Source organism: Molothrus aeneus, chromosome 1, assembly GCF_037042795.1.
Source record: "Molothrus aeneus isolate 106 chromosome 1, BPBGC_Maene_1.0, whole genome shotgun sequence".
Taxonomy (NCBI): Eukaryota; Metazoa; Chordata; class Aves; order Passeriformes; family Icteridae; genus Molothrus; species Molothrus aeneus.
In genome coordinates, this window is record NC_089646.1 from 132,252,562 (window position 1) to 132,267,167 (window position 14,606).

The window sequence follows — 14,606 nt, forward strand, 5'->3', positions numbered from 1 at the left end:
TTTGGGCAAACTTGTGCTCACTAGATTTCCAATAGTCAAAGCCATTTACTTCCTTACAATTAAATGATAGTTGTTTCTGAGTGGGAGGAAGAAACAAGAAATTATGATTCCCAGGCTGCCTGGCTAAGGTGTCTTTTAAAATTTCCTATGTCTTTTTTTAAAGTGCTTTAAGATGCTTCCATGTCAATTTCAACTTCACTAAAAAAATAAAACAGTAACTCAAGAAGATGATAAACTGTTGTTTTCCTAAGATGTTGATTACTTTTCCATTTTGCTTATGAAAATAAAAAGAGGCCTCTAAAAAGAACACTTTTAGCATTAAAATGCATTAAATATAGCTTCTCAGTGTGTATACCTAACAAGGAAGGCCATTATTCTGTTTTCAATATCCAGGTCTTAAATAATTTAAGAAATCTTACTGCCTGTGTCTTAGAGTAAAAAAAAAAAAAAAAGTGCTGTTTACAGTAGTTAAAATCATGTCTGTTAGCTGTCTGTAATACAGGACTAAATTTCAATCATTCTGTGACCTCTGTTTCTATGTTTTATCTCTTGCTAAAACCAAAAGTATTTGCCTTGGTGTCAACCTGTGTGTAGTGATGCTTGCTCTTGAATGGCATCCAATTTGTCTGGGTAAAGTTTTTCTCCAGCTAAAGATGCAGTTTCCCGAAGTTCCACTGAATGCTAACTAACAAAATGTGGATTCTTCCTTGTAAAACCTACAGTTGTTCAGTGGTAAAACAGATAGCTGAAAACCTTGCTTTTGATTTGTGTGTGTGGGGAGGTGGATGAGGGTCAGAGAACCCAAGGAGAGCTCAGCCATCTGTAGTCATTGGCATTCCCCACTGCCCCTGCCTTTCTTCCATGCTATGGGATTTTCATTCTGTTTTATCCCAGTGATTGCACAGAATAATTTGTTGATGCATCCAAATATCTCTTCAGTATAACACCTTGTTTGATTCTGTATTACTCACACAAGAAGAATATAATTTTAATTGAATACTTAATCAGCAGTTACCCCATATAATTTATGATTTCTATTTGTTCTTTAACAAAACTGCAGACTTGGAAAATGCTGCTGATTTTTTTTTTTGTATTTTATACATGCAATTATGTATTTTTTGAAAAGGAGTCATTGTTTCCTGGCCATTCCCTTTTGGCTCTTGATTTTCATTTATAGTTAGGCACAATAACTAGCATAATTTGACATAAATATAATGGAAAAACAATTCCACTGGTTTACATTGCCCCTCCAGATTTGGTTGACTTCAGAGCCCAGTGTGGTTAGAGCTGTCATTTTGTTTACAGTATTCTGTGTTGCCATTTGCTTGCTTTGCGTGCTGTTGAAAGAGTCTTGTCTGTATTGCTAATACTTTCTCAAAGTATGTACATTTTCAAAGTTTGGAACTTTCTACATGCTTGAAATAAGTGAACCAGCTTATAAATGACTGGTTTTTTTTTTTTTTTACTTTTTTCTAGCTTTCATTTAGCAGAAGCACTTGGACAAAGTGTTTATCTAGTTTGGGGATGGGGAGAAGGGATGTTGGACTGCCTGTGGTTAGTTGCTACAATATTGTTTGTCCTACATTGCATCCCATAACAACCTGCAGTAGTGTTGAGTTTTATTTGTTGTTAACCACTGAATATGTCATGTGAAAGAAGTCATACATCATAACTCAGCAGCAGTTTGCAGATACATTTTCCATAGGCCACTTGTTGATACTATAACGAACACCATTTTGTAAAGTCAAAGCTTTTACGTGTGGTACCTAACACAGATACAAGATTAAAACCTGTATGTTATATTGCTATTGCTGTGTTCTCCATTCTAGTGTGGCATTTGTTTCAGGCTGCACTGTAAGCCACCCCCAGACAAAATTGAATTGTAAGCTCTGCAGGTTTCACCCAAGTAATGTCTGCACTGCTTTGCACTGTGAGGAGGCTTTGGCAGAAGGTTGTACGTGACAAGATGACCTTAGTAGCATTAACTGGCAGTTTGGCCAAGCCACTTTATGCTGTTAACTCCTCTCAGACTAGAGTGTGTGTGTTCTATATATGTGTTTGTTGATGACTCATCTTTTTCCTGTGAAGCAAATTGCAGGGAGAATACTCTGTTTAGCATATATTGAATTTTTCTCATCTTTCCTTTGTAACGTTCCAGTTTCCCTGTGCTTTTGAAAAAGTACTTGAAACTTGGCATCAAGCTGGTCTTTGGGCATTCATATAAAACCTCACTCAAGTTTGTCTTAATTTGTAAGTCATTAACAAACACAGAAGGTGGTCATTTTCGGAACAAGTTTTTTACACTTTGGATGTAGTCCATAACAACTGATTCTTAGGAATCAGGCCTGTCTAGCCTGAGCACATTGCACTCTTGAGAGTGGATCAGGGAGTTCTCAGCTCTGAACACCTTGAGTGAAAGCAAGAAAATGTGTCTGTAGTTCTGCCAATAATGGGACAGACAGCCTCAGTGAGGGAGCCATTTGTTTAGGTCCAGAGGGTTGCAGATGACAACAAGGATCTCAAGTACATGTGCCTTTCTTTTGGGGCAGTAAAGATTTCGGAGCTGTTGGTCTGTCCAGCTGGATGGGTAATGGCCCAGCTCTTTTGCAAAAAGATCAGCAATAGCCTGGAAAATACGGATTGTAGCTCTGTGATTCAGAGTGCTGCATAGTGTGTGTGCAGAAAAGGCTGGACTAAGTTCATTTAGGGAATTTAGCCTTTGCTGTTAGTTATAATTATTTCTGCTAGATAAAATATATTCCTTTCAGAATAGTTTTTGTTATATAACTAACTATATGTGCTAATTTGCTGTACTTGAGTTTTGAAAATACACAATTCCTAAGTGAACTTCTGAGATGGCACTAAAGATGTTTTTCAGCAGTGCAGAACTTAAATCTACTCAGAAAGTTTCAGATACTTTAGCTCTGAAGATCTAGTGGGCATCTCTAAAGCTTGTTTTCAAAGAAAATAGAGATAAATTTAATCTTTTTCTAAATCTCATGCTTCTCTCATGAGCGTGCCCATGCACTTATGTTTGTAGGCACTCATATACCCAATTAGATACACATGGGGCAGTTGGTAAGAAGAGCTGCACGTGCTGCAGAGGCTTTCCAGTGACACCAAGAGTCAAAGCAGTCCTTTGGGAATAGCAAGTAGAGCTGGGCTGCTGATGGAAAGCTGCCACATCTCCATGTCTTCTAGCGTTTCCTTATATAAGTGGTCAGCTCAGGACCAAAAATAGGCAGGGTTGACATAAAGTAGGGTCTGTTAAAGGCATCACGAATTTAAGGCTTCCTGCATGGAATCATCTTATTAATTGCATTGGAATTTCAATGCAGTTTAAACTGTATTCAGTTTTCTTACATCTAGAGCCAACAAAGGCAGCACAGTAAACACCTTGTATCTCCACAGTGATGAATTTCTTCTGTTCCCTCCTTCATTTTCCTGGTTCTATTTTGCTTTCCTAGTAAGAATTACAACTAAAGCTCTAGGTTTTTGTGTTTGGGCCATAAATATTACTTTTCTGCTTGAACTACTGAATGGATTACATTTATGTAAATCAAAGTTATGTAACTTGATTTGGAAAGATTACTTTTTCCCTTTCCAAATATTTCATCAGCCACTCTGCAAGTAATCATTGCTGCATAACACATGAAAGTTCTAAAAAATATGACTCATCCTTTGTGTGCCTCTTCACAGGGTAATGTCATAAATTTTAAACAGTCCTGTTTAAATAATTTAGGACAGGAATATGTTGGGTTTCATGCTTGTGACAGTGGGCATAAGTTTTATTGATTACTTGTATTTGAAGGACTCTTTACTACAATCCAGGAAAATCAAAGATGGCCATTAACAAACACAAACAGGACATTAAAAGTGGTTTTACTTCCAGTATGTGCTAAAACAGATGTTAATATGCAGGATATGTAATCTTAATAAATCCCTTTCTGCCTGCTTGCTTTTTGTTACTGATCTGTCTTTGCATTTCAGAAACAGAGATTTTGTACAGTACAGAAATAGTTCTCTAATAGTTTTCTAAAAAAAAAAATGACAGAAGTAATAAGAAATACTTAAGAGAATGCCAAACCACATATTTTCAAAGTACCACATACGGGTTTAGCTGAATATCTTCCATTTACACTTAAACACAAAAGGATGAACACTTACATCTCTGCAAACTGCTTCCAAAAATGACTGCTTTTTGAGAAGGCTACAATTAGCCTGTGATTGTGTAATAGTCTATTAACTATTTTCTAATAATGTGGGGGTTTTGGTAATTTAAATATTTGGAATATTTTCATATCACATTTACACTCTAATTTATTGGAATAACATTCAATATTTACAGAACCCAAGAATAAATTTTGCTTTTGGGTCTCATTTCTGCATTTATTTTTTGAAGTAAAAACCCCTTTACTTGACAAATTAATCAAAACAACTTTCAGTGTGGATGGCAACATTAAGAAGTATAGTAAACAGTCGATTTGGATGGCATTTGACTGGTTCCAATGTTTTACTGAGCTGATCTGGCTCACTGCACCGAATGATGCCTGCAGCCTTTCAGAATTCTCAATGATGCTGCTTTTTCCTTTGATAATAGGACTTGCACATCTATTTCTGTAGACCTGACAGAAGCTTTCAGCTTAGTTCATTAAATTTTTACAGTGAAAGCTGGAGTCAGTTGGATTTTTAGACAGCTGAGAGGTTTAGGAAGAATAGTTTTCTGCCATGGAGCTGTAATTTTAAAAGTATGTGCTCTCCATCCTCCCTCCTCTACAGCTGATACCCTTAAGAGGTAAATGTTTCATTAAATGGCGATGAGAGGATTGTTCCTACAGGTTTGAATTAAGTACATCTACCAGCTCTGTTATTGTATATAGAAGGCTCCTATTTGAAAATAAAGGTTACTACTCAAGTGTTCAAAAACTTGCAAATAACACAACCTGAACCCAGTTTTCACGTTCTGTTGGGTATCACCATTAGGTACATGATTAAGGATTGTATTTCTGTGGGCTTCCTTGCCAGTTCACAGAATGGACTGGGTCAACTCAGTGAGTCACTATTCAATATTTTCTTTCCACCTCTTTGTTCAGTTATAGAGCTATGCCTTGTTCTCAGCACATTTTTCAAACTATTTTAAATTACTTAGCTATTTTTTTTTCCCTCTGGTGCTCATTGTGATAGTATCTGAGTGCCTACCAGATGTAATTGCGTTTCACAATATCCTTGTGAGACAAAAGTTGATGCAACCTCCACTTTCTAGGAGATAAAGTGCGAGTTGAGGCAGAGAGAAAAACACCAAAAGGCTCTACTTTTATGGATGGTGCAGACTGAATCATGGAGGACTGCATTGTCCCAGTGCTTTAGGATACTGTACAGTTAATCTTTCCCAACCACAACTTCCAGTTACACCCATGAGTGTTCACTATTAATACAAATGAGACTGAATCATAAGTCAGGTGCTCAAACAAATAATTTTTGCTGAAAGTTGGGGTTAAATGACTTTCTTTACATCACAGAGAAACTCCAGAAGGCATGCAAGCAAAGTCCAGTCCTTTAAGGCATTATTCATTATCTAACCACAAGATTTGACTATCTGTCCTTGCAGCCTTGTCCATCCCACACCTTTTGCAATTTAAAATAAAGCAGTGCAGGGATGGCAGAGACAACAGCAGCCTTTTTTCCTACCAATGTTCCTGCTTTTCCAGCAGTTCTCTGCACTGAATGAACAAGAGGTCCCATGGCACTGTAGTGCAGCATGCTTTTTCTGAAGACTTTATCATGGATACTTATGCACAGTGGGGCAGATCAGATCACTGGAACACCTTATTTTTGACATCTTCAAACTTTGCTTGACTTCACAGCCTTAGAACTATTCACTTGATGAAGATGGGTCATAGGAGTTGTAGGCAGATGGGTAGCATAGTTTCTTACCATAAGGTTGTTAATCTTTTGGGTTTTGGAGCAAATTAACATTTCTAAAAAGATTATTCCATATAAGTTGGTATTTTCATCTATGTAAGACAGGGCTGAAAACCTTATCTTTCCCCTTTAAAGTAATAAATCAAATTACTGCAGTAAGACGTCTCTGAATTCAGTGTACACCATTAATATCAAGGCATGCAGTGGTTTGCCCAGTGAGTTTTGCCCAAGGTTGATGACAGCAAAGAAATTGAAAGACCGAAAATTTTTTGTGTTGAAGAGCAGAAGGTACTGAGGGGACTTCAGGGAAAGTGATAGGATGATTCAAGCTCTAGCTCCTGCTTTGCCTATGTGGACTTGTCCACTAAAAGATATTTGTCTGATTCTGGTCTTCTGCTGGTCCTAAAGTCAGAATTGATTTGGGTTTGTCTTCCAGGGAATGATCTGTGAAATGGATCCGGTTCGGGAGCTTAATTACCTCCATCTCTTACATTGCATCTAAACTTTCCATTGCAGCCCTATTCCTATTCCCAAAGGAGCAGCTACCAAACCTGAGTCTGCCCTGTTTACCAGGATGTTGTGTTTATGTGAGTGCCCTTCATGTCTTTGTGCAGTCAGTGCCCTTCTGTGCCCAACTGCTTGCCATTTTTTATGTGACAATACCATGTTGTCTTAGTTGGTTTCTTCTGTTGTCATTTTCCACTTCTATTTTCCCTGTCATTGCCTAATCAGCTCCTGTTTTCATTTTTTCCTCCCAAGTTGTCCTGTGATTTCCCTCAGTGTTTTCCAGCTGTACATGTTCCTAGTGAAAATTCCACCTCTCTCTGGTCCTTGACTCTTATACTGGACCCCAATCCCAGTCTGCCTGAGTGGTTCTCCCTAACCATCTTCCTAACATATCCTGTTGTTTTCTTACTCTTTTACTCCCTGTCTGGTTTCTAGCCTTTCCCTGCATGCTCTGCTTCCAGCTTAGACTTCCAGTCTTTTACCCAGTTGCCAATTTTCCACTGGTTCAACCTCAGCATTCCTTTCCAGCAATAGTCTTTCTTGTTTTCAGGCTTCATCTCCAAAATTGCTTTTCCTTGTAGCTGGTCTGTGTCCCTTCTGCCATCCTTACCTGTTTGGTGTCAGGAGGGGGGAAGATGTTCTGAAAGAGAGGGCCGTGGAAAAATTCCCCGGTGGAATTGTGGAAGAAACTCAACTTTGGTCTGAGCAGTGAAAGCTTTGACTACAGAGAAACCTGTTCTCAGCCTCAGTTAGAGCATGTCCAGTGTGTAATCCTCAAGAAATTAAGCTGTGGATACTGTACAAACTGCATTTATTTCTAAGAGATTTTAGCTTTTAGGAATGGAAAAAGTTTTAGCTTAGCAAAAAAAAAAAAAAAGTGCTATCTCCTCCACAGATTTTTAGATTCGTTGCCAAAGCATTGAGTTAGTAGAGCTTCTAAAATTCTAAAAGAAATAAGAGTTCATTGTGGCTAAGACTGGATTCATCTGTGATTTTTTTTCTTATACACAGTGATTTTTCTTTCACTGCCGGTTTTTATGAACATTGTGCCTGTGTGTGAATATGTGTGCTTAAACTGAGACAGCTAGTATGGAAGATGTACTATGGACTCATGGAGTCCTGGCAAAATTATTAGCTATGAAGACCTGGCAAAGTTATTAGCTTTGTAAAATAAAATCTACTAAAGGAAATCCCCATAGTATTGCATGGTCAGGAATCTAGAGGCTAGTTTGATTGGCATTTCAGATAATTAAGAGACTTTGAAACAGAAGTTTAAAAATATTAATTTTTTTTTATCATTTGCATTTTTCTTTAAAAATAATTTTGGATTTAGAACAATGACATGTTGTCCAAAGAAAATATTTCTGCTTGAAATATCATTCTTTAGGTGAGTTTGTTATCTATGCTCATGCATGAGAAATGAATTACAAATACATTTTGTCTTGGAAAGAGAGGTACAAAGCACTGGCTTGTAATCAAATTACTCTGAAATGTAATCCCAGCTGTCATTGATTCCTGTAGGTTTAGGGCAAGCCAGCTTGACTCTTACTGTTTGCACTCCTCCTGAGGTCTCACAGAAGTTCCATGGGAAGAGTTATTACATTGTTTTTTCCATCTGTGAGGCACACTGATATACATTTACATGGTAGCATAGTATTAAGTTTATTGTTAGACTGAAATAGCTTTGCAAGTGAAAGATAATGCTATCTGACTCATATTTCTTTAAATATGCCTGGGATATCTTCGGAGTGTGTGACATATAGATCTTCCATAGGCAACTAGACATTTAACTGCTATGTAAATGTCTGTTCTCAAAATGTTACAAATTAATTAAGGAACTTTTCGATTACTTCCTCTGCTCAGAAGAAGGAGATGGTGCAGGCTCCATGGAGCAGACTGATGGCACCTGAGTAGGGTCACTGCAGAGGCTACAGCAGAACACTGACATTGAGTTTGGGCTGTGGTTCATTCAAAGCCTCAGTCTCCTTTTGCTGCAGTTCAGATTTTTTTATTTGCCTCCCTCTACTTCTTAATTATTCTTTAGTGCTACAGAGTGCAACTTGAATCAAAATTGTCCTCTCTAAGCTGTAATTTTTGCATTGTGCCAGTACTTTTGATTGAGAAGATTCAGAGCAGTTGAGGGAAAACTCACCTGTTGTTTCATACCTGCTTATGTCATGGAAGTTCAGGTGTGAAGGTGATGGGTAACACAGGACCCAAGGTTTAAAAATCACCCCAACCTAACAGCAGCTGCTACAAAAGAGATGGGCAGCCTCCCAGTCTGCTTGGTCCAAACTGCACATACCCCTTCCCTGTATTGGCTGTAGTGATGGGATTCATTGGGCTGGCTTTCCTGCAGCTGGTGGACGAGAAGCAGAGCAGGAGAGGGAAGGAAGGTGAGCTCATGGGCTTTGGCAGCAGCCTGCAGTTGGATGGGGTTAAGGCATCCATTAAACCACACCCAGGCCAAGGTGCCCGTGCCCGGCTCACTGGAGTGTGCCCCTCTGGTGTGCTTACGGTGCTGAGCACAGTGCCCTGGAAATGAACGCTGGGCTTACCCTGGGGACTCATTCATACTGCAGCTGCTTCCTTGCTGCTTTGGGAGTAACCTAAGGCACTTAATCGATGCATTTGCTCTAAATCCTGCTCATCAGAAACTGGTTAAACTGGTTTGCCATTGGAATGCTCCCCATCCCCTCTCCTGGATCCCGTCCCGATTTCTGTAAATCATCACCTTCCTGAGGCTGCTGAAACTTTTCCTCATATCAGCGAGGCTATGGTTTATATCTTGAAACCTAAGCCCTTGTTTTCTCAACCACAGAGAGAAAGCTTTATTTGTGGGAGCTTTTCAAAGCCTTGTTAGCCATGTCTTTAAAGTTCCCAAGCCCTTCCTTTGGGAGGAAAGCCATGCCCCTTGCTGCTGTTTCTTCATGGTTAAGCAAACCTCACTGCCAGGCCGGGCTTTTGGCTGCTTGGGAGAGAAATGAGGGGGCATGATTTCCTGATGTTTCTCATACCACAGGGTATGCATGGTTGCTGTTACTTATTAGTTTCACTCCAAACTGATTAACAGCAGAGCCCAGAAGGTACAGTTGCAGTTTGTCTTCCAGGGTCTCAGCAAATCCAGCTGTATTTCAGATACTGTCTATGGTCTCTGAGCAGTAAGGTTGAATGCTGTTGAATCCACTACTCACTGTACCCCTATATTAAACACTGAACTTAGTTCCTGTGCATAACATACCATTCTCATTTCAATTCCTGAAAAGCTCATGACACTGTAGTTACTGAATTTGAATATTCTGCTATTGCACTGGAATAACATTTAAAGTTAAATAGGTGTGAAGCTGAATACAAACAAAACTGATAAGATAAAAAGAAGGTTGAATGCAAGTACCTAATCAGCATTGTTGGTGAACAGGTTTAGGTTTTCTATGCAAGAAAATGATGTGAAAGATAATTTTGAGAGGATGTAATTATTTTTACATAGAAATGTTAATAAAAAAAACCAACCTTACATTTTTATCTGAAAATATACTGTAGTTATTGGCAAAAGGAAGATAATTTCTGTAGGATAGAAACAAATTGTTATTGAATATTTCTGTAAACAGAATTTATGGTAATTCAGAAGACAAATTGAGGGAAGAAATCTGAACATTGCAGAAGCTATAATTTTTCATTTTCCTCATAGAAACATGGTAGTATTGCATGGAATATTGGTGCCCAGTTTGCTTCTTACTGGGGACAGGATGCTTTGGAAATCTTCAGCAAAAGTCACTATACCAAAAGGCTGTCAATTTCCAATTTTTTTTCTAAATTATTTGTTTTCTAATTATTTTAAATGAAGCAGGGATAAGAAAAGTTTGAACACTTGTTATTGACTTGAAAGTTAAGCTACTGGTAATTCAGATAATACCATCCAGGATGCCCTGAGTAAAAGAGCAATGACCATAACACAGATCTCAGGGGTCACCAAACTCATGTGGGAGGTCAGTGAAAGAGACAAAGAGGTGGTCATTTGTTTATGGATTGCCATCCTTCAAGAAAGAAGAAAATCCTGCAGTGAAATCTCCAGTTCTTGCAGTAATAGTTTAAAATCTTAATATAAGGAAAGTAGTTGTTGAATAAACTAAGAAAATCAGTTTGAAAAAACAAAAAGAAAACCATCTTGCATTTATCTGTTGAATCAATTTACAATTAGAAGCTCAATATAGAATAAAATTAATCTTTTGCAAGGTACAGGTTTCCTCTCTTCCCCTCTCTCTCTTTCACTTCTCTAAATCTTACCACTTGTGATTACTGAAAATCCAATAGAGCCTTTTAACTCTTTTACAGAGCTGCAAGGATTTTTTTGTTACTGTTTGGTTCATTTACCAAGATTAATCTACAAAGAATCCCCTACATTTCAAAAAGGGTTACTGTGTTCCATATTCTTATCCTTCTGTGAAATGCCAGTATTCAGTAGCTGCTCTGTTATTCCTTGGAGATGGGGACACATCTGCTGCATGAAACTACAGATGTTGGCTAATGCACTGAAGAAACATCTACGTATGGAAAATCCTGTCTGCTGTAGGCATTGTGTCAGCATAGAGTCCTATACAGACAATACAACTTCTGGGGTGTTTTGGAAAGAATATTCAACTAGATAAATACAGCATTTTTCATTTAGATAATACCTTTTTAGTAAACACCAGTCTGAAAAATTGAACTCATTTTAGGCGTGTAACTTAGGAGTATTTTGCAGTTTTAGGAATATTGATGTAGAAGTGGTGAAGCTGCTTCTTTGTTGGACTGTTACTGTGAGCAAGAATTTCCTCTTGCTGCTTCTCCTTTAAATACCAGCACACTTGCAAATTTTGGAAAAGTTAGTCTGTGGCATAAGCGCTTTTTTGTAACAGATTTGTATAGTGTTGAATCCCAGATGGAATCAAAGGAGCAAACCTATTTAAGCTTTTAACCAGCATGCAAGGGTATTTTAATGAAAATTAGTCTGAGTCTCCTTTTGAAGCTGTGCATGTGCTGAAAAGGAATGCTACAGATATTCCTTTAGGTAATTCTGGTGACTTCTCTACCATTACTTGTCTCAGATTGCTAACTCTTGAATTCTTAATATTATAATCAACTGCTGTCTGTTCTGTTATCATTTCTTAACCTTATTAACCTAAATATTGCCTATTAATATTGACATCCATGATACTTTTAACTGGGTGACTGCTGACAAATCTAAATCAATCTAAGCCTAGTAGCAGTGTTTGAGTTGATGCATACTCAAGCAGACTTGGTCTACTTCAAGATTTGCACAACTAGTTATTTTTGAAGGGTGCAAGGAAAGAAGTTAAAATTATATTTTGTATTACAGTTATGGTTATTCTGCTACTTTGTACAGATGACTTGAGCTCCAGATCTGGTTCCTGGACTCCTTTGTTCCCTTTTCTGAGTTCTGTCTTCCTGTGCTTGCTTTCAGAACATTGCCCAGCACCATCTCACGAGGACCCTGTTTTCATTTTCTCCTGTGGTCATTTCCTTTTTGCTTTTTTTTCAGCCTTTCCTTTTATTCTTTTTCCATTCTTAACATTTTGTATATATGTCAAATTAGGAGGTCACTTACTAATGCAACAAGTAATCTTATTTCCCTGGAAGTACATACTTTCTGAAACAATGTAATGTTGTTTTGGTGGGGCCTTTTTTTTTGGTTTTTTTGGGGGTTTTGTTGTTGTTGTCGTTGTTGTTGTTGTTGTTTTTCAGGATTAGTCCTTTGTGGTGTTCTGTCTCAATCCAAATTTACCATAAGAACAGGAAATATACCACTTTGTTTATATAAGACGAAATTTATAGCTTGGGTTTGATTTTTTTGAAATGCAAAAGACTGTACACTTTATCAGGAGAACCTGAGATATTCTTTGTTATTTTATTTCCCTTTTAGATGCACTCTATTTGCCAACATCAGGGACTGCAAAGGAAGAAGCAGCTCAGGAAGCACCTGACTGCCTTGTGAAATATTTCAGTGTCGTGTGGTGTAAGGCATCAAAGAAAAAGCACAAGAAGTGGGAAGGCGATGCTATTCTTATTACAAAAGGAAAGTCAGTAATATTGAAAGATATGGAAGGCAAAGACATTGGCAGAGGTACTGTGGAATTGCATACTTGCTCAAAGGAACACCTGGCAGAAAATCACTGTGCTTTGAATTAACAGAGACCCAGCTCTTTAGATATTTTAGTTCTTCATACTAATGGTGACCACAGGATGAAAAAACAGTGGAGATTTTGGGTTTGCTTTTGCTTTGTCTTTTTTTCTCGGGGTGGGGGGGAAGACTAAAAGACAGCTTTATATTTATTACATATAAGGCAGATGCATGGGGGAGGCTGGAGCAGGCTGAATAACATATTTCACAGAAACACCAAATGCTAGTCCAAAGAGAGAATCTGGAAATCAATGGCTGTACTAATTCAGCAGCAATGCTAAATGAGAGATGAGTAGTTGATTTTGGTTGCTCACATAATACAGAAGTGAAGGAGTTAAAATTTAGGGAAAAGATACAGGTAATTTTCTTGTAGATATCTTGGTCAGCAGTAGGGCAATCAGGAATTTCAGAAGTTGGATCTTTACTTTTCAGCCTGTCAAACAGCTAAAAATGTTATGTTTGTTGGAAAGACAGGCAAACAGCAAAATTTTCCTGCCCAGCCAAAGTCAACTGTGTAGCAATTTTTAGTCTTGTAGTTTTAGCAGCAGCTGCTGCTGTAAGACATAGTTTGGGTTGATATCAGAGTTAAAAATAAGACTTGCAAACCATAGGCTGCCATCAACTTGGAGCAGTAATTTTTTACTTAAAGCAAAGCAAGAATTAACTTTGCTAATGGAGCCAAAGATATTCTGTAAGGGAGTAGGATTGGACAATGTTTTTGCAAAGCATAATTTGATTTATTTTAGGTCAGAGATGGCTTCTCTGCTCTTTTGTTACAACCATGACATTGTGATCTCATGTCACTGTCAGCCTTGTTAGGACCAGGCAGTTTTGATTTGCAAATCAGTCTGTGACTTAGAAGTTAATTTGAATTTATTTATAGCAAAGCAATATATGTACAGACTTGCTTGTTTTTGAAAAAGGCAGAGTGAAAGAGAGTAATGCCTGGAATGCATCAGCCACCACCCTGTTGTTCTTGTGTTTTTTCAAGTCCTGTCTTCTTGAATTAGCAGCAAACACAATAGAAAAATGAACATTGTGATTTTCTCTTAAAACTCAAGTTAAAAAAAAACTTAAAAGTTTTTTTACCGTGTTAGATGGTGTCAGAGAGCACAATACCAATGTCATTAGTGCTAACTTGCCCATTCAGAGTTGCTTTCAATTCATATTGATTCTAAGAAGATAATAAATGGACCAATTTAAGCAGTGTGAGTGGTAAATTTCTGCAATTATTTAACTCACTGAGTGAGAAGGAAAGGTCCAGCAGTGGTGCTTGCCTCCAAAATTGTATGTAATACTGGGAAGCTTATAGTGTGCATGAGCCCTTGGGATTATTATTTTTAAATGGGAAGTAAAAAGCAAAGGAAGAATTTTTCTTTTTTTCCTTAGGCTTACCAGGGCAGGATCAAGGATGGCACAAGGGAACCTAAAATCAGCACAGCTTATAGCTCATTTTTGAGGCAGCAGAACATCTTACTGTTCTCCTCTGCAATGTCCTAATTCCTTAATAATGCATTGCAAAGAATTTAGGACGTGCTCTCTTGTAAATTGCTGTATGTTACAGAAATGGTTATTTCTGGCAGCTGCATAAACAGTTGAGCTTTGTAGTTTTGCCTTCTCAGCTTCCATCTACCCTTAAAGCCTATCCAGAATTAGAATTAGACTCTTCTGACCAGAACCTGCACAGGGACACACCTGTATTCAGTGTGTTCAGCCTGAAGCTATGTAGAGGTAATAACAGAAAAACAAAATGCAGAGCAAAAGGGATCATAAATGCCCTCCCTAAGCATCTTATTTAGGAAGACACATGTATTCTTTTGTGTACAGGCATTTTCAGCTCTTTCCTGAAAGCAGGTGTTCCTTCAAGAGCCAAACAAGGTTCACTGTGTGCTTTCTGAATACTTCCAGAGGAGAGGGGAAAAGTATCTCCCTTTCCCTTTTCCAGACTGTTTTTCAGCACTTGCTTAGACTCTTAGACTGTGAAACACCTCAGTAATTT

The 14,606-nt window shown here is 38.0% G+C and overlaps 1 protein-coding gene across 1 annotated transcript in view; it reads left to right on the forward strand.

Moving 5' to 3' along the window:
* Nucleotides 1–14,606, forward strand: part of RAD54B (RAD54 homolog B) — a 63,239-nt gene that overhangs the window by 26,648 nt on the left and 21,985 nt on the right. Inside the window, exon 4 of the mRNA XM_066565387.1 lies at nt 12,350–12,550. Coding sequence (XP_066421484.1) covers nt 12,350–12,550 — 201 coding nt within the window. The remainder of the gene's footprint in view (nt 1–12,349; nt 12,551–14,606) is intronic.